This window comes from Bufo gargarizans, chromosome 4, assembly GCF_014858855.1.
Source record: "Bufo gargarizans isolate SCDJY-AF-19 chromosome 4, ASM1485885v1, whole genome shotgun sequence".
Classification (NCBI taxonomy): Eukaryota; Metazoa; Chordata; class Amphibia; order Anura; family Bufonidae; genus Bufo; species Bufo gargarizans.
This window is the reverse complement of record NC_058083.1, coordinates 334,435,349-334,456,140: the sequence shown is the minus strand read 5'-3', so window position 1 is coordinate 334,456,140 and position 20,792 is coordinate 334,435,349. Positions and strand designations below refer to the sequence as shown.

At 44.6% G+C, this 20,792-nt stretch overlaps 1 protein-coding gene across 4 annotated transcripts in view; it reads left to right on the top strand.

Annotated features, from left to right (window-relative positions):
* The window catches only part of PEX3 (peroxisomal biogenesis factor 3), a 45,596-nt gene that overhangs the window by 544 nt on the left and 24,260 nt on the right, over positions 1–20,792 (top strand). For 3 of the 4 annotated variants that reach the window (XM_044288651.1, XM_044288654.1, XM_044288650.1), the window contains 5 exons: positions 12,458–12,545; positions 16,497–16,628; positions 17,495–17,576; positions 18,382–18,425; positions 19,602–19,726. In XM_044288651.1, coding sequence (XP_044144586.1) covers positions 12,476–12,545; positions 16,497–16,628; positions 17,495–17,576; positions 18,382–18,425; positions 19,602–19,726 — 453 coding nt within the window. In that variant the 5' untranslated portion in view covers positions 12,458–12,475. Of the gene's footprint in view, positions 1–10,122; positions 11,188–12,457; positions 12,546–16,496; positions 16,629–17,494; positions 17,577–18,381; positions 18,426–19,601; positions 19,727–20,792 lie in introns of those variants that run through there. The other variant, XM_044288652.1, reaches the window with a different exon arrangement.

Sequence of the window (20,792 nt, the reverse complement as noted above, 5' to 3'; positions counted from 1 at the left end):
GTATGCAGGGGCATTTATGTAGTGGCCGCCTGTGGTAGAAGGTGCCCTGTAGCAGTGGTGACTCCTGTCTCCATTATTTCCCTGTATACTATAAGTGTAGCTGATGGCACCAGCCGCTGATTCATCATGTGTATAGTGCTAGATTAGAGGGGTAATGTCCTGGTGCTGATCCTTCAGGTGTATAGTCATAGATTAGAGGGGTAATGTCCTGGTGCTGATCCACTATCATGTGTATAGTCCTAGATTAGAGGGAGTAATAGATGTCCTGGTGCTGATCCATCATGTGTGTAGCCCTAGATTAGAGGGGGTAATAGATGTCCTGGTGCTGATCCATCATGTGTGTAGCCCTAGATTAGAGGGGGTAATAGATGTCCTGGTGCTGATCCATCATGTGTGTAGCCCTAGATTAGAGGGGGTAATAGATGTCCTGGTGCTGATCCATCATGTGTGTAGCCCTAGATTAGAGGGGGTAATAGATGTCCTGGTGCTGATCCATCATATGTGTAGCCCTAGATTAGAGGGGGTAATAGATGTGCTGATCCATCATGTGTGTAGTCCTAGATTAGAGGGGGTAATAGATGTCCTGGTGCTGATCCATCATGTGTGTAGCCCTAGATTAGAGGGGGTAATAGATGTCCTGGTGCTGATCCATCATGTGTGTAGCCCTAGATTAGAGGGGGTAATAGATGTCCTGGTGCTGATCCATCATGCGTGTAGCCCTAGATTAGAGGGGGTAATAGATGTCCTGGTGCTGATCCATCATGCGTGTAGCCCTAGATTAGAGGGGGTAATAGATGTCCCGGTGCTGATCCATCATGCGTGAAGCCCTAGATTAGAGGGGGTAATAGATGTCCCGGTGATGATCCATCATGCGTGTAGCCCTAGATTAGAGGGGGTAATAGATGTCCCGGTGATGATCCATCATGCGTGTAGCCCTAGATTAGAGGGGGTAATAGATGTCCCGGTGATGTTCCATCATGCGTGTAGCCCTAGATTAGAGGGGGTAATAGATGTCCCGGTGATGATCCATCATGCGTGTAGCCCTAGATTAGAGGGGGTAATAGATGTCCCGGTGATGTTCCATCATGCGTGTAGCCCTAGATTAGAGGGGGTAATAGATGTCCCGGTGATGTTCCATCATGCGTGTAGCCCTAGATTAGAGGGGGTAATAGATGTCCCGGTGATGATCCATCATGCGTGTAGCCCTAGATTAGAGGGGGTAATAGATGTCCCGGTGATGATCCATCATGCGTGTAGCCCTAGATTAGAGGGGGTAATAGATGTCCCGGTGATGATCCATCATGCGTGTAGCCCTAGATTAGAGGGGGTAATAGATGTCCCGGTGATGATCCATCATGCGTGTAGCCCTAGATTAGAGGGGGTAATAGATGTCCCGGTGATGATCCATCATGCGTGTAGCCCTAGATTAGAGGGGGTAATAGATGTCCCGGTGATGATCCATCATGCGTGTAGCCCTAGATTAGAGGGGGTAATAGATGTCCCGGTGATGATCCATCATGCGTGTAGCCCTAGATTAGAGGGGGTAATAGATGTCCCGGTGATGATCCATCATGCGTGTAGCCCTAGATTAGAGGGGGTAATAGATGTCCCGGTGATGATCCATCATGCGTGTAGCCCTAGATTAGAGGGGGTAATAGATGTCCCGGTGATGATCCATCATGCGTGTAGCCCTAGATTAGAGGGGGTAATAGATGTCCCGGTGATGATCCATCATGCGTGTAGTCCTAGATTAGAGGGGGTAATAGATGTCCCGGTGATGATGCTTCATGGGTTTGCAGTAGGGATCGACCGATATTGATTTTTTAGGGCCGATACCGATAATTTGTGACCTTTCAGGCCGATAGCCGATAATTTATACCGATATTCTGGGAATTTTCATTTTTGGAAAAAAAAATTAAAATTCCCACAAATCTGCTGAAAATTAATGTTTATTGTTAATGTGTATATATTTTTTTTTTAAATCTTTCTTTTTCATTTATATTTAATATTTTGGTGTTTTTTTTTAACTAACTTTTAGCCCCCTTAGGGACTAGAACCCTTGTCCTATTCACCCTGATAGAGATCTATCAGGGTGAATAGGAGCTCACACTGTCCCTGCTGCTGTGTGCTTTGTGCACACAGCAGCATGGAGCTTATCATGGCAGCCAGGGCTTCAATAGCGTCCTGGCTGCCATGGTAACCGATCGGAGCCCCAGCATTACACTGCTGGGGCTCCGATCAGAGGAGCAGGGGAGAGGGGATCCTGTGGGGATCATATACAGGAGGCGGGAGCTGCAGGATCACATAGCCGGCTCCCGACCTCTATGAGCAGTAGCTGCGATCCGCGGCACCTGAAGGGTTAACTACCGCAGATTGCAGCTACAGCTCATAGAGGCCGGGAGCCGACTATGTGATCCTGCAGCTCCCGCCTCCTGTATATGAATGAATGTGAGATTAAGCTTCATTGGTGGCGCAGTGGCCATAGCTCCTCCCCTCCTCTTGTCCCCCTGTCCTTTCATTGGCGGCAGCAGCAGCACAGGGGGAGGAGACACTGCTCCTTCTCCCCTGTGCTGCTGCTGAGGGAACACGGAGAGCGCTGAGAGCAGCGCGATCTGTGTTCCCAATACGCTATCGGAATATCGGCAAAATAAATGCCGATAGCGTTCAAAATCCTGAATATCGGCCGATAATATCGGTAAATCCGATAATCGGTCGATCCCTAGTTTGCAGTGTATTTACCAGTAGATATAGTGTCCCAGGAATGAGCCTGACATTCTGCTTGCTGTCATTACAGAAAGGAGATTTTTATTTTAGTTTTTTACATTATTAGCGATACTCTCTATATGATTGTACCCAGTGGAACATCTATATGACCTGTGGAAAGGTTTTGATAATATTATATTCATATACACTACTCACAAAAAGTTATGGATATTTGGTTTGTGGGTGAAATTTTAGGGTGAACCTAAAATGCACTCTACAGGTGAACTTAATGTGACCTCTAAACTTCTGAATGCACATGTCCAACTGTTCAAAGTTTCAGTACTTTTTGCACAACTTGCTGTTCTCTAACAAGGAGCTTAATGGCAAAGATTTGCCCCATACATTTCCTGGTTCACTTAGAATTTGTATTTAAACAGTCCTCCTCCTCACGCTCTTCACATTTTGACATCATGAGACCAAGATAACCCCTAACAATTGATCAACAGTAACCCGCCATTGTGAGGCTTCAAGCAGGATGTTCTCAGATGGAAGTGGCCACTGAGCTTAGACTGTCACAGAGTGTCATCAGCAGGTTGCAACAGAGAGATTGGAAGGGTCACAGAAAAGGCATAGAAGTGGACGTCCTTTGGCCACATCCCACACTGATGACCGCTTCATTGTGAACAGTGCCATGCAGAATCGGATGATAACTGCCACACAACTCCAGGCACATTTAAGGAAAGCAAGAGGCACCCAAATGTCACGTCAGACCATTCAAAACCATTTACATCAGGTGGTCTCTGTGCTAGTACCCTTGCAGGTCGTCTAAGCACAGCCACCAGGCACAGGCGTCATCGTCTTTGCAGGGCCAGGGAGCATCTATACTGGACAAGGGACCAGTGGGCCTCAGTGCTGTTCATGATGAAAGCCGATTCACGCTGAGCATATATGATGGCTGCCAATGATGTTGGAGATGTCAAGGAGAGCGCTATGCATCAGCCACTGTTGTCACCAGACCAGCCTTTGGTAATGGTGTTAGTGTGGGCAGGGGTCTACTAAATACAGAGCTGTGAATGGTACAGTGACAAGCCAATACTCCCTGAATAACATCATTAATCCAGTCATTGTGCCTCTGCATGAACAACACAGGCCTAATTTCATCTTCATGGATGACAATGCGCCAGCTCATCGAGGTCGCGTCATTAGGGAATGGCTTCTGGAGACTGGGGTACCTCAAATGGGGTGGCCTGCACTTTCCCCAGACCTGAATCCATGGTGGATAAAAATCAATGATATAAAAAAAATATATATTTATTTACCATCCAAAGGTTATTCCATCATGAAATTTTTTAATTATGTAGAATAAGGCTGTATATGTTAATTTTTTTTCGTAAATAAATTCCATTAATCCATTCACAATGGGGGGGGGGGGGGGGGAATGCAAATGAGCTCTTAACAAGCTTTGCCTCTAATGCCACCAGATGTAGGGCAGCTATCCTATAGGTCAATATTCAGCTCTTAAAATAAGCCTTGAGACATGACTTGGATATTAAATAAGCCAGCACCTCATCTGCAGACAGCTGTTTCGGGGTGATTGCCCCTCATCAGTGCAGTGCAGAGCAGAGAGTACTGGCTTAACTGGGTAGGAGGCCTGTGTCCGAAACAGCTGTCTGCAGATCAGGTGCTGGCTTATTTAATATCCAAGTCATGTCTTAAGGCTTATTTTAAGAGCTGAATATTGACTTATAGGATAGCTGCCTTACATCTGGTGGCATTAGAGGCAAAGCTTGTTAAGAGCTCATTTGCATTTCTTCCCTCCCAGAATTCCAGAGGAGCATGTATGGCCTAAAAGTCTCATCACACTGATTAAGGTGCTTTCTCCCTAAGGAGAGTTAGTTTCCCCCTTTGTCCATTCACAATGTCATGCTATTCCAGAGGTTTTTGTAAGATTATTGGGCAGTTTCTCTGCCTACAAGATATTATCACAGATGCTTTTGTAGTTCTCAAAACTGAATTTGACTCAGCAGAGATCACATGCCTCTTCTTCACAGCAAAAATGTTATAACAGTTGTTATTCTAAAAATCTTCATCTACTTGCATATTATAAGTTATACCAGCAAGAATTAGTCTTTATGTAGAAAACGATGATTTATTTTACATCAAGCCTTACTGACTAGTGATTTAAATCAAATCGACCCTGCCTGAATCCCATTGAAAACCTAGGGGATCAGCTGAGTCACAGTGTAGAGGCTCGTAACTCTGTACCCCAGAACCTCAATGACCTGAGGTGCCCTTCAAAAAGAGTGTGATGCTATGCCTCAGTAGACAATAAGTCGACTTGTGAACAGTATGAGACGTCGTTGTCAAGTTGTAATTGATGCTCAAGGCCACATGACAAGTTATTGAGACACTGACATTTTTGTGGGGGTATACCCACCACTGTTGTTGGTTTTTGTTTCAATAAATTGAGATGAGGAAATAACCATTGCCTGCTTCTACTTTAATGGCCTACTTTCATGACATAATATCACTCTAGTGTGAACTTTTTAAATTTTCCATAAATTTTACCCGAAAGCCAAATATTACAAACTTTTTGTGAGTAGCTTATATATATGCAGGGTTCACATCCATTGCAGAATCAGAAATCCAGGAATAGCAGCACAGCATGCAGCTCTGTTTTGGCTTCACATGTACCCCATTTCCATTTTTCTGTTCCATTATAAGCACAGAAGAATGTAAATTATGGCATTGCCGGATCTATCACCTGACTGATTCCAGCAGCACTTCATAAACTCCACTGACTATAATGGTTCTAGTCGGGATTCCGTGATGTTGGCTGTCATTTCACCAGAAAAATATTAGACCATGAAGTGCTATTTTTTTTCTGGTAAATTTGATGGAATCTGCAGTGAAGGCTCCTAACATAACTCCCGACACATATGTGAGCATAGCGGTTTTCTGGGAAAATGATAGATACCATCCCAGAAACACTGTAGACTGCACTATAAGGGCAGTTTCGGACAAGAATGTTCAGTGTGAATTCCCATAGTGAACTCTGCTCCTCTGACCGGACCTCACTGCATTACAATAATTTATAATGCTGCGTGCCTCTGCCCTACCACAACAGGGCTGCTTAGCAGCAATGGAAGAAATCCCATTCTAAGGATCACTTCACCACATACAAGCATTCCCTCCTAATTTTCAAATCCTCACTCGCTGATGCAAAACAGGCCTTCTTCTCATCTCTCATATCTTTCCTGTCCCACAGCCCTAAACACATTTTTAATACTTAACTCCCTTCTCCGTCCCCCAGAGCCCCCACCCTCTCATCTCAGCTGAGGACTTTGCCCCATACTTCAAACAAAAGATAATCAACATCAGAGGAAGCTTCAGTACACAGTCCCCACAGACCCTCTACACAACTGCTCAGTCCTCTTCTCCTAAAACCCGCTTCTCCACCATTACAGAAAAAAAACTCTCCACTATCTATCCATCTATCACATCTCGCCACCTGTGCACTTGACCCAATCCTATCCCACCTCATCCCTAACCTCACCACAGTGTTTATCCCAGCCCTAACTCATCTCTTCAACCTATCACTAACCTCTGGTGTCTTACCCTCTGGTTTTAAACATGCTACCATTACACCCATCCTCAAAAAGCCTTCACTTGACCCAGCTTCTTTGTGCAGTTATCGCCCCATATCACTTCTTCCATATGCCTCAAAGCTAATTGAACAACATATCCACTCTGAACTGTCCTCTCATCTCTCCTCCTGCTCCCTCTTTGACCGGCTACAATCTGGCTTTACGACCCCATCACTCAACTGAGACTGCCCTCACCAAAGTCACCAATGACTTACTAACAGCCAAAACCAAAAAATATTACTCCTTCTCATTGACCTGTCCTCTGCCTTTCACACTGTCGACCACTCCCTTCGGTTACAAACTCTCTCATCTCTTAGCATCACTGACCTGGCCCTCTCCTGGTTCACATCATATCTCACAGATCGGGCATTAGGCGTCTCCCACTCTCACACCACCTCCTCGTCTTCTTCCCTCTCTGTTGGTGTCCTGCAAGGCTCTGTCCTCTTCTCTATCTACACTTTCGGCCTGGGACAGCTTATAGAGTCCCATGGCTTTCAGTATCACTTTTATGCTGATGACACACAAATCTACCTCTCTGGTCCAGACATCACCATCTTACTATCCAGAATCCCACAATGCCTATCTTCCATATCCTCCTCCTCTCGCTTTCTAAAACTTAACACGTATAAACCAGAATTCATCATCTTTCCCTCATCTTGCTCAATCCCCCCAACAGACCTATCTATCACGATCAATGGCTGCACACTCTCCCCAGTCACCCAAGTCCGCTGCCTTGGAGTGACCTTGGATTCTGCTCTCTCCTTCCGACCACACATCCAAGCCCTTTTCACCACCTGCTGCCTCCAACTCAAAAACATCTCCCTCATTCGCTCTTTCCTCAAGTTTGAGTTTGCGAAAATGCTTGCATGCTCTCATCATCTCCCGTCTAGACTACTGCAACATCCTCCTCTGTGGCCTTCCATCTAGCACTCTCGCACCCCTCAAATCTATCCTCAACTAATCCACCTCTCGCCCTGTTACTGCTCTGCCTCTCTCTTCTGCCAATCCCTTCACTGGCTCCCCATTACCCAGCGAATTTAGTTCAAAATATTAAGGCCCCTTTCACACGAGCGAGTTTTCCGCGCGGGTGCAATGAGTAACGTGAACGCATAGCACCCGCACTGAATCCTGACCCGTTCATTTCAATGGGTCTGTGTACATGAGCGTTGTTTTTCACGCATCAGTTCTGCGTTGCTTGAAAATCGCAGCATGTTCTGTATTCTGTGTTTTTCACGCAGCCCTGGCCCAATAAAAGTGAATGGGGCTGCGTGAAAAACGCATTGCATCCGCAAGCAAGTGGGGGTGCGATGCGTTTTTCACTGATGGTTGCTAAGAGATGTTTGTAAACCTTCAGTTTTTTTAACACGCACGTGAAAAACGCATCAAAACGCATTGCACCCTCGCGGAAAAAACTGAACAACTTAATGCAATCGCAGACAAAACTGATTGAACTTGCTTGCAAAATAGTGCGAGTTTCACTGAACGCATCCGGACCTAATCCGTCACGCTCGTGTAAAAGGGGCCTAACAAATACATACAAGGCTGTCCACAACCTGTCCCCTCCCTACATCTGAGCTACTTTCCAGATACATCCCCACACGCAATCTCCGATCCTCACAAGACCTCCTTCTCTCCTCTTGTTACCTCTTCCCACAATCGCCTCCAAGATTTCCACCGTGCATCCCCCACATGCTGGATCTCTCTTCCCCAACATATTAGACTCTCACCTACAGTGGAATCCTTCAAAAGAAACCTAAAAACCCACCTCTTCAGACAAGCCTACCACCAGTGACCCTGCTGCCTCTATACCGCCATGACCAACTTTATCCTCTCTCTCCTTCTGTACCAGTTTGTAACTCATCTTGTTTATGATTAGTGCAATTGTCTGTATTATGTATGTGCACCCCTTATCATATGTACAGCGCTATGGAATGAATGGCGCTTTAATAAAAGTAATAATAATAACAGTAATGCTTTGTACTCACAAAATGCTATCAGTACAAATCATTACAGTTTAGGTCAGGCAGAGACACACAGTATTATAAATCATCATGATGCCGTGAGGTCTGGTCAGAGGAGCAGAGTTCACTATGGGGATTCACACTCCCACACGGAGAATGTTTCAGTGAACACGCTCTTCTGTGGAACAGACTCGCTTATTTCTGGTTTTCTATTTCTATCATTGAACAGAAAACCAGAAATGACTATTGATATGTGACCATTGCCTTATGCCTTTTAACAAATGGAATAACCCCGGGAAGCCATGTTGTCCTTTTTTACTACTATAGCCCATCAATCCCTCTCATTGCACATAGTGATAGTTGGAAATCCTTTCTCTAGCAGTGCTCCATAGACAAAAAAATAAATAAAATTTACCTCAGCGCCTTTGACTCTTAGGGCCCATGCACACAAATGTATTTTTTTTCCGCATTTTTTTGTGGGTCGGATGTGGACCCATTCACTTCAGTGGGGCCGCAAAAGATGCGGACAGCATACGGTGTATCTGTTCCGTGGCGTCCACAAAAATATAAAACATGTCCTATTCTTGTCCTTATTACGGACACTGATAAGAATATTCCAAAAAACGCGGGATGCAAGCAGTCAGTATCTCTGTTTTTAGTCACCAGATTTACTCTGCTGGTGTTTATAGAGGTACTATTTTGAATGGTTTATGAGCACTTTGTGAATACGACCACGTGGATTTGTCACAGAATTTGTTGCGGATTTAGCATGGATTTCACACCGCAGTTCCGTTTACTCTGCAGATTTTTCGCAGTGTGGATGACCTCTTTTAAAATCCACTTTGCTGGTACTGGACAATGTTGTGAATTTGCTCTCAGTTCTATGTGTACGGCCACAACGGATGGAAACCTGCCTCAAAATGTACATGCGGGTCATAATTTGAAAGTTCTGCAACCAGAAGCATTTGTGTGACTTGTCTGTAACTTGCTGTCTCGTGACTTTTAGAGCTGTGAATTGGCTGTAAAAAATAATAGCCAGGTCGCATGTCACACTACATTGGGCTCTATAGTAGCAAAATCTCGTGATTCGGCACATAACTGACCCGAACAGATCCCAAACTTCTCTGTTCAGTTTCTAGCAGAGATAAATGTCCTTTTATCTCCTCTGTTTTTGACTGAATCTACTGTGAAGTGGGAGCCTCTGAGACAGATGTGAACAAGACGTTATACTGTAATTTCTTGCCAGCTACAGCTTCCTCTTGGCTGAATCAGTTGTTTTTTGGGTGGTGCCAGAAATTTAGCCCATGGCAATCTGCTGAGATGGCTCCAATCTGACCCAGTTGTCTCTGAGGAGCAACTTCTTTAAAGGGGTTGTCAGGTCCCAAAATCAAACTTCTTTTTATGTGCTCCTAACACCCCTCACCTTCCATACATATGCCCCCAATACCTGTTTTGTCTGAGCTTCCCCTCCCCCGGAAGACATCACATTATCCTGACAGATCTGTTTACTTTCTCCCCTTCTTGTTTTGTTGAATACACAATGTGACAAATACCACACTTCGTGCTCGCTTGACGTCAGCTACGTTGAGGTCACGAAACGCGGTATGGTCACGGGTTACCAAAACCGTGATGTTACGCCCTCCTGAGGAGCGGGTAAGGTCAGCTTGGTACAGTTTACACACACACCTCCTGTTTACACACACACACCTCCGAAAACAACGCTGTCTCAGCCCGGGTATCTGCCACCAGCTTCTTGTTTGCTATAAGCCCGGTCCGCTAACTGGATTATATAGGGTGAGAAACCAATCCGCAGTAGCTTCTAACTAGGCCAAAACACGGACGTGGGGATTCGTGATCAAGATACAAGATAGCACAAGATTAAATTGTATATTTAATTGCCGTAAGGGCACACTAGATATAACTCCCCCTCCCCCGCTAGACTGGCTGCAAATGACCCACAAAACCCTTTATAGCTCCAGTCCCGAAGGTCACAGTGAGATGGTTCTGGGACCAACGGATCCTCCTGGGTTCCGGCTACAACTAGAGTCTAAACATGGTACCGTTATTGGGTTTCTGTGGGGAGATATGGATATTTACCTTCCCTGTCATGCCACCATCAAACAAAGCCTATGGGCATGTTCACTGTGGCCACTGGGACACAAATCTGTATCCGGTTTGTGCCTGCGATGGCCGGGCGATTCATAATTCTCTATGAAATGTAGGTGCTAACATGTCTGGGAGGTATCATTGATCTTGGGCAAGAGCTGAAACCCCCTTCTGGGGGTTTTCCTGCAGATTTGGTTGCCTCCAAACTGGCTGGTTGAGGTGTGACAATATCCACCTGGGGCATCCTTGAAGCCTGGACCCCTGGGGCGTTCTCCCTTGCTAGCTGACAATCAGATGGCTGAGGGGTGGGAGCATATTTTGCATGTACACTGACTGTGTACAAGCCAAAAGGCTTGCAGGAGACAGTGACCTCCACAGCGCCCCCGTGACAGTGACCTCCACAGCGCCCCCATGTGCCATCCTCATTGCCTGTCAGTGCAACCAGTGGGATCCACAGCATAGCAATCAGCCACTGTGGCTGATCGCTATGCTGTCACTCCTGCACAGCTCTTACATCGCGCTGTGCAGGAGTCAGTACAGGCTTCACATAGAAACCTGTACACTGCAGAGAGCGGCCGGCAATCCGCGGTGAGTGAAGACGGCCGGCCGGAGCTTTTCCTTTGCAGGAGGCAGTGACGTCATTCATGACGGTCCGTCTCCTGCTCAAGAAAGAAAGAAAGAAGACTGAGACTTACCGGAAGACCGGAGAGCCCGACAGAAGCGGTCACGTGACCGGGAAGTGAATTTTGGAAAGGGGTGGGCTGTGGAAGGCAAGTACCAGACCAACATTTTTCTCTCCACAGGTTAGAATTATGTCCCAAATTTAGGGTTAGCCCGGAGAACCCCTTTAACCCCTTCACTTCTTTAGATTTTACCATTCGGGTTCTGCCGCATGGTCAGGTTTCCTGATGCAGTTTTGGAAGCCAAAGTCAGGAGTGGATCATAAGAGGAGAGAAAATATAAAGGACAGATAGAACTTCTACTTTTCTGAATTCACTCCTGGTTTGTGCTCCCCAAACTGCATGCAGAAACTTGACCGTGTAGTCATACCCTTATGGTAGTGTTATTTCAACCCTTAGTAGCATTTTGAGTATGGGAAATATCTGAGGCTGTAATGTGTGCACAATGGTAGTATTATATCTGGATACTCTGTGAAGCTGGCATTGTATAGTGGTATTATTTGGGAAGTGTTGTGTGGACATTAGTATGGCTGTGTGTCAACATTCAGGTAATAAGTACTGTGGGAGAAATTTATCAAACTGGTGTAAAGTAGAACTGGTTTAGTTTCCCATAGCAATCAATCAGATTCCACCTTTCATTTTCCAAAGGAGCTCTGAAAAAATAAAGGGTGGAATCTGATTGGTTGCCATGGGCAACTAAACCAGTTCTGCTTTACAACAGTTTGATAAATCTCCCCCTGTATCTGTACAAGTGGTCCAAAATGGACTAAATCTCCCCCTGTATCTGTACAAGTGGTCCAAAATGGACCAGTTTTGCCCTAATGCATTCTGAATGGAAAAGGCTCCGCTCAGAATGTATCAGTTTGGCTCCGTTCCGTCTCCATTCCAGTCTGGAGGCGGACACCAAAACTCTGCTTGCAGCGTTTTGGTGTCCGTCTGACAAACTGAGCCAAACAGATCCGTCCTGACACACAATGTAAGTCAATGGGGACGGATCAGTTTTCTATGACACAATCTGGCACAATAGAAAATGGATCCGTCCTCCATTGACTTTCGATGGTGTTCAAGACGGATCTGTCTTGGGTATGTTAAAGATAATACAAACGGATCCGTTCTGAACGGATGCAGACGGTTGTGTTATCTGAACGGATCCGTCTGTGCAGATCCATGATGGATCAGCACTAAACGCAAGTGTGAAAGTAGCCTAAAAAGGTAAATAAAATCTCAAAAATTCTGCCTAAATGGTACCATGCACATATGTACATGTATGTGAAATATCTTCATTCTGGTAAGATATACTACTCTACTTTTCATGCCTATAGGCTGAATAGATTTTTTTTTTTTTTCCTTACATTTCCAGGTCTGCCTTACCTTAGCCATGCTCTCTGTTTGGAATTTCTTGAAGCGTCACAAGAGAAAATTCATCTACTTTGGTGCATTTGTTGGAGGTAATTTTTTATTTTATTTTTTATGTGAAATTTGCTTGTTAAAACACTTAGGCCCCTTGCAGACGAGCATGTTCGGATTAGGTCCGGATGCGTTGCAAATGCGTTCAGTGAAAAATGCGCAATTTCGCAAACATTCATTCAGTTTTTTGTCTGCGATCGCGTTCAGTTGTTCAGATTTTATCGCGTGGGTGCAATGCGATTTAATGTGTTTTGCACACGCGTGATAAAAAACTGAACATATACAAACAACATATCTTCGCAACCATCTGTGAAAAACACATCGCATCCACACTTGCTTGCGGATGCGATTTTTCACGCAGCTCCTTTCACTTTCACAGTGAAAATCGCTGAATATAGAACATGCTGCAATTTTCACGCAAAGCACAAGTGATGCGTGAAAACCAACGCACATGTACACAGCCCCATTGAAATGAATGATCGCCTTGACGTGCGGCAGACGGGCTCAGATAATTTTGTACAAAGTGATTTACCAAGCATCTCTAATTTATAAGTATAGCACTAGCAAGTATTATGTATTTTTGTACTTTATTTGGTTTGCAGACAGCTGTTGCATTGCATGTTTTGTTTCACAGTGTTGTTTTCAGTCATAGCAACGTACCCCTGCGCATTGGGATGTGCTGACTGACCCCCTTTTTCATTTAAATAAATGGGTCCGAATTCCGTGCAGGTGCAATGCGTTCACATCATGCATTGCACCCACGCGGAATACTCGCTCGTCTGCAAGGGGCCTTACTCTGGTCACTTGCCTGGAAGCTGCAGTAGCAGATCCTCTTTACAGTGGGTTCACTCAGCATTTTTAGGGAAAACACACAGTTTTTTTGTGGCTTTTTCCCCCAGCATTTTTTTTTTAACCACTACATGACCGCCGTACGCAGGATTGTGTCCTGGCGGCGGCCCTGTTATTCCGGGTGGACGTGCCGGTGCGTCATCTTGCGAGACGCGAGATTTCGGGCAAAGCCGGTTAGGAGTATTTCGTCATCCGCCTGCCAGCCAATGATCGTGGCTGGCAGGCTGCTGATTTTTTAAAAATCAAATCAGAAGCCATATAACGCCTTTATATTTATAAATATAAGGCGTTATATGGCTGCTGTGCTCCTCTGCTGGTCCTTTTCGTCGGTTGGTCTCAGCAGAGGAGCAGGCATCACAGTGAGTAGCCACCAAACACTACACTTACTTACATTGAATGGAGTTAAACCACAAGCAGGCTCCCATTGAAGTTTTTTGAGGGGCCAAGCAGTAACCTATGCACTCTTGGCTTGGTCTGGAAAATCCTTGGCTTCATTAACTGCGGTGCGGCGGTTTTTGGTACAGAATTTGAGCTGAAACCCACTGCCAAGAAACTGTCTGAACATGCTTTGTCCAGCTTTGGGGACTTTTATTTTTAAACAAAACTCATACTCTCCTATTGCCCACTGTTCCGTTTTGGCTACTTTTAGTGGTCCTCTGGTCCCCGTCTATTAAACATTTGCACGGAAAGGGTCGCATGCACTACTTCAGCCAATGACTGGTCTACACAGGGAGGCACGTGACATGTCGCTTGAGGACCCGTCGCCACAGAGGCCTGACATTTGCTGCAATGGCACATATGACCCTGTCCATCCAAAATCTTACAGGACGGGAACCGGAAGACCGCTGAAGGAAGCCAGAGCGGCAACGAGCAAGTGATTGAGGTTTTCAACGTGGCTGATGGATTCAGTACTTGGCATAGGGCAATAAAGTGACTGTCCCCCAAGGCTTCAAATCATTTGGAGACATTGAACAGGATCCATTCATCCAGTTCAATAGCGGACTGTTCTCCATTTTACTATGGCCTGTTTGTATAGTCAGAACCGAGCAAATGTGTCACCTGATGGCTTTTAATTGCATTTGCCCGTGTGCCAGATGATAATAGCGAATATCCTTATTAACAGGCATTGTGATCACTGTGATGACCTATGGTATCATTAGGCCCATGATACTACATTGTGTAACCGGTATAGAGGCTCTTCTATTAATAATGCATTTGAGGAATGATGATGCAATTAGGCACATTTATGAAAGATATGAAGTGCTCCTGTCATGGGACGTCTCGGCACTCTAAATAGGTTAATCTGTCTGGTGCAAAGCCATGTTTCAGCAGCTCTCCTCAATGTGCCCCCATTTTAAGTGTGCTCAGATTTGAAGGTTCATTGGAGAACTGGTTTTATAGATTTTCCTATCAAAGCATAAAAGAAACCGCAAATGTTCTAAAATAAAAAAAAAAATGGAATCGTCCCTTCAGTCTCGAGCTGATCCAGTGTAAAGGCTTCACTAGTCAGCCACATTATATTGTTTATACAGGCTGCCAGCGATGACGTGTCCTATCGGCATGTGACGGCTGCAGCCAATCGCTGACCTCAGCAGGCACTTGTTATGCTTACTGACATAATCACTTAGTACTCAATGCCAATAAGGACAGCATTTGACTGAGGCCAGTGGTTGGCTGTAGTGATGTCTTGCTGACCCAAAATGTCATCACTCGCAGCCTGTATAGTTGGACAGGTGACCCCCGAGGACAAGGGGTCCCCACCCCTCCATTAACTTCTATAGGTCTGATAGTGCTCTGAGTGGACTAACCTGCACAGTACCGCTTGAGTCATAGAGGGGGCTTGGGAACCTCTTGCTCCTGGGATCGCAAGGGGTCCAATCTAATAAAAAGGATTTTGCCATAATTGATGTAAAAAAATGAAAATTAGACATAAAGTACATGAGAACACCAGCTCTGTACCTCACATTCACTGTTCCAAATGCTCTGCTGGATTATCTTCAGCCTGGCAGCTCAAGGAGCGTGGCCTTTCTGCTGCAGCTCTCTCTGTAACTGCCACAGCTTCTAACATAAGATGTAAACGGAGCACGTTCGACCAGCTCAGTGAGACGGACAAAAATATAAGGGTACATTTACACAACTGTATGTATTTTGCGATCCGCAAAAAATACACATGACACCCTTGTCGCATCCATTTTTATTTTATTTTTTGGGGCGGATCCATTGTAACAATGCCTATCCTCGTCCGCAAAACAGACAAGGATAGGACATTTTTAATCTTTTGTTCAGGGCTGCGTAACGGAGATACGGAAGCGGACAGCACACAGTATGCTGTCCGAATTTTTTGCAGACCAATTGAAATGAAAGGGTCTGCATCCCAAAAAATGCAGATTGGATACGTACCAATAATACGTTGTGTGAATGGCGCCTGAGAAAAAGAACAAATAGCAGGTGGCACGACACAGATACATCTTATTGAATAGCTCAGTGGCTATACTATATGTTTAATTACAAGCAATTACAAAAATATTCAGATCCAGGTATGTAGGCTACATTTCTTACCAAAACCACTTTAAATGTCACCTACCCTGTGGATAGGTAATAAATAATTTTCATTGGATAATAATTTCCATGTGGATGACATTTAAAATGTTATTCACTTACCTGCTACTGTATGTGGTTTTTGTTGCAGACTTTGTTTGTCAACAACACCATTGAAGTCTATGGGGAAAGCCAGTGTGCATAATGTGCGGAATCACACAAACAATTCGCATACTGCGAATTTGAAAATGCGTCTGGAAGAAAAGAGCCAAGCGTATTTGAGCATTGTATTATGCTGCGGTCTTTCCACGCGAAAATCTGCTCGAAAAAACCCCAAAACGCATGTAATGCTAGGCGTTTGCAGGTAGCCTTATGCTGGCCAAGTACACGGCAATGCAGTGTCCAGACTCCCATGTATAATCTAGTGCAGGATCAGCTAGTGGCAGTCCCGCGGGTCTAATGATGCCCTTAGTTCAAGTCATTAGATCATCAATCAGGCTGCAGGGTAGGAAATGTGTTGGGATTACATATGTACTGATTGTGTCACAACATGCTGCATTTATTGTTTTATATATATATTTTTTTATTACTGTCTTTATTTCTAGGTGTGTACATCCTTGGAAAGTATGCTCAAAGGAAAATCCGTGAAATTCAAGAGAGAGAAGCTGCTGATTATATTGCACAAGCGCGGAGACAGTATCATTTTGAGAGCAATCAGAGGACATGTAACATGACAGGTTGTTATTGTTGGGGGATTTTGTCTTATACTTTTTACTTTCTTTTTTCTTGGAGAGGGTGATTAAAGAATAGCTCCTACAGTTTGCTGAATCCTCAGTCTTTGAAGTTAGATGGCTGGTATCAGTAGAATACTTCCCCTTGACAGCAGTACAGTATAATAAGGGTAGAACAGACAGCTTATGCATAAGCCGTACTAAAACGCTTAAGATGCTATGTAAAGCTTGTCTGTTGCTGCCAATCTTTTGAAATGGGTATCTAAAGCGTATAAGGATTCAGGGTAGAAGCAGATGTGCCACTGAAAGAAAGAGATCTGATGCATAAAGGTTGCATTAAGCTTTAGACCCATTTCTGAAGCAACTGCGCCAGAAAAAATGTTCCACTGCGTCCCGTTTGACTTGAGGGAGAGTGGTTTAGCAGAAAGGAGGCAGGGCTTGAAAGGGTTGTTGACCCCCAGGGACTAGACCTGCATTGGGAATCGTACGTACCCGATCCCCGTCGCTGGGTTCCAGCTCCTTTACTTCCCCGCCTCCTCTGCTGAGCACGGTCTCTACCACGGACCATAACGGAATTTAGAATCCATAATGCGATTCTTCGATAACCCGAACTTTAAATGCCGAACGTAACTACCCACTAGAAGACAGTGTGCAAGACATTTCACCATACATTACTGTTCAAATGTGCGTGGGTTGTCCTACTTCAGACCCCCACTTCTAATCCCGGCAGCTCCTAAACCAACAGGGCCAGAAATAGGATGATCCATGCAATACCGAACAGTAATAATTTGTTATGGTACATTTCATAAAGAATAAACCTGTTCTGCTGCTGGACAGCCCCTAATAGTCTCTGCATTTCTATTTCCTTGCAGTATTATCAATGCTCCCGACTCTGAGAGAGGCTTTAATGCACCAGCTGAATTCAGAAAGCCTAACAAGTCTGCTGAAAAACAGGTATTCTTCATAGCCAGAATGTAATACAAGATTATCAATTCTCAATGGCTGTGTGAACTAGTGTGTATGTGCTGGTAAGCAGTACTCCTAATGCTTTCCCACTCTGTGTCATAGTTGTACGTCGTTCCTGCTGTGCCTGCACCATCACTTACAGTTTCTGGCTGTAGTATGCCGACACCCTACTCTAGTGACTGGGATTGGGAACAACTCTGATCCTAGCTCTTTAACCTTTCAGATGCTGTGGTCAATAGCAGCTATGGCTCCTATTTGGTTTTACAAAATGGGGGCCAGGCCATTAGTGCCCCCAACCTCACGATTGTTGGTTTTCCCAAAAAATCACAGCATCTGGGGTGTAACAATGGCCCCAAAGTCTACCATGTACGTAAAGGGATTTTCTCAGATTAGATACGCATGGCCACTTTCTTCCAGAAACAACGCTAGATGTGGTGTGTAGTTTTGCAGCTCCATTGAAATGAACCTTTGGAAATCCTCCTCCCATGTATGTGGCATGTGCCCTGAAATCAGCTGGTATAGCTGTGGGTACGCATTCACTTTGTACATATTTCCCTTGCAGTGACACATGGGTGGATGTCTTTGTAATGCTCACGTATGATGAGACCCGCAAAGCATCACTCTGCTCTGCCATGTATCCTAGTTTGCATATTCATCTTGGTGTGGCAGATGGCTAATCCCATTTCTTCAGTGTATATAAGTGTATATGTTACTTTTTCCTTGGGCTTTAGTGATCTTTAGAGACATTTTATGTATGTGTTGTTATTCATAAATTCCATTTTGTCTTCTGCAGACCGACAAACAAGATAGAAATATGGGAAGATCTGAAGATTATTAGTAAGTGAAATCTTAGTTTTCAGAATAAAATGTGCCATACTTGATGCAGAAGGCTTTTTTCAAATGCATTCTTTTGGTAAGATCCTACCTGAATGTGTTTGTATTAGTAGATTTATTTTCTGGCAGTATAAAATGTCCTCTTTTTCAACAGTTTCTTTAAGTTTAGTTCACTTAAAGGGGCTGTGCAATGTCAAGATATTGATGACATGTCCTCAGAAAATTTTGCGGGGGATCTGACTCCTGGCATCCCCGCCAATTAGCTAGTTGAAGAGGCTGATGCACTCATGCAAGCGATGCATTGCCTTCATTGTTCACCATCTCATCATCTAGATTGTAGCGGCGGTGCAGTGTAGTTATAACTTCCTTTCCCATTCCAGTGAACAGGAGAGAAAGGTGTAATTACACTGCACTACAATCTAGATGACGTGCAGCTAATAGGCCCCTTACATCGGCCGAGAATTGCACAGAATATCGCTAATGAGCGGTCATAGTAACGCTCGTTGGGGGGGATCGGGCAGTGTAAATGTACCGCCGATTGCCGGATGAACAAGCGAAAGGCTTGTTCATCGGGTAATCTAATCGTTTGTGCGCATGCAAAAGTGATCGTTTACCGGCAGCAGATCGTGCTGTGCAAACGAGTCCTTATGGGGAAGAGCGATGGCATTAGTGAGCGCTCCTCCCCATACTCCCGGAGGAGTTTGCAGCATGTAAAAACATCGGTCTCCTCCGCTAGTGATCAGCAGATTGTCGTGAAGGAAGCGTTCCTTCCTGACAATCTGCTGTAATGTCGTCCCCTCGGCGGGGGTACTGGGAGTTGGACCTCTAACAACCCCTTTAACCTCTATAAATCTGGAAAGTACAACTGAATGACTTGCCATAGAGAATATGTGATTTATAAAGATCTCAAATGCAAACTGCGGATAAGAGCCAAGCACTTACCTTATTAGTGGTGATTTTCTGGTCTTACTCGCATCCCATAAACGTCAGTAGGGAGAAGGAAAAAAAATAAAGTTTACAAACTGCCCATATTATTATTTAAAAAAATAAATAAAAATCTTCCACTTAGTGTTGAGGGAACGACATCTGTTCAGCATAAGTTTCCTTTTTCTGTACTGTAGTGACAAAAGTATTTCACGCTGTATTCATGGTGTTTTGTTTTTTTCTTGTTATTCCCAGGTTTTGCTAGAAGTATAGTAGCAGTGTACAGTACGTGCATGTTGGTTGTGCTCCTGAGAGTTCAGCTAAATATTATTGGCGGATATATCTACCTAGATAATTCTTCCGCAGCAAAGACTGACAATGTAGGTAAAACATACACATCAGAAACTTTATTTTTTTTTTTCTTCCAACTGTGTAGCTGTGTTATTTTGCCATTTGTTGCGCGCGCACACACAAAGCGGAAACAATAGTAAAAGCCTTCAGTGGTTATACCACAAAATGAATTATTCCACTGAATGTCTGTACCTACGACCAGAATTGCCTAGTTACCTTCTTTTCTGTCAGGTTTCTTCTTGTAGAATAGTCACCAACTACGCTCTAGTGCAAGGATGGTCCATTCCTGGTCTGATGTCAGGACCAGCTCTAGGCATGACGTGTTGTAATGGTATTCTTTTAAGTTAGGGTCTTTTCACACCTCCGTAAGTGTGCGGATCCGCAAAACACTGACACCGACCATGTGCACATGGCAGGCATTATAATAGAAAATGCCTATTCTTGTACGCTATTGGGGACAAGAATAGGACATGTTCTATCCCTTTGCGGAGCCACGGACCGTTAGTGTGCTGTCTGCATCTTTTCCGGCCCCATTGAAAATGACCGGACATTTGAATGGAGCCTTACTTAGAATAGCGACACCCAGAATGCTTTCAGAGCAGTGACCTCTACAGTGACCCTCATAGCAAGGACAGCCATACTGCCTGCATACTAGTCAGAGGGCCTCCATTAGTGTCAGCTACCATGCTCCAATTAATGCCAGCCACAGGACACGCCAGTAGTACCATTGTTCACCGTGACTCCATTAGTGCAAACAAAGCTGCCATCAAATGATGGGACTCTGTTCTCTGCATCAGAAAGAGATACTTGTTGTGTGACTTTCTGTACCATCAGAACACGGACAAGCACATCTGTATCCCCACGGTTGCAAGACAATACAGCATTTAGGGTACAGTAAGGGCTTTAGGGTACATCCAAACAAAAACTGAAATGCGTATATTCCATTCAGATTTGTGAGCAGAAAATCAGTGACCTATTAAAGTAGCGGCAACGTGGATGAGATTTGTGCAAACACACTGCTAAACAATATCCATGTGTAAATTGACACGCTATGTGCATTTTGTGACTTTTGCTGCATATGTAAAGCATAGGGTT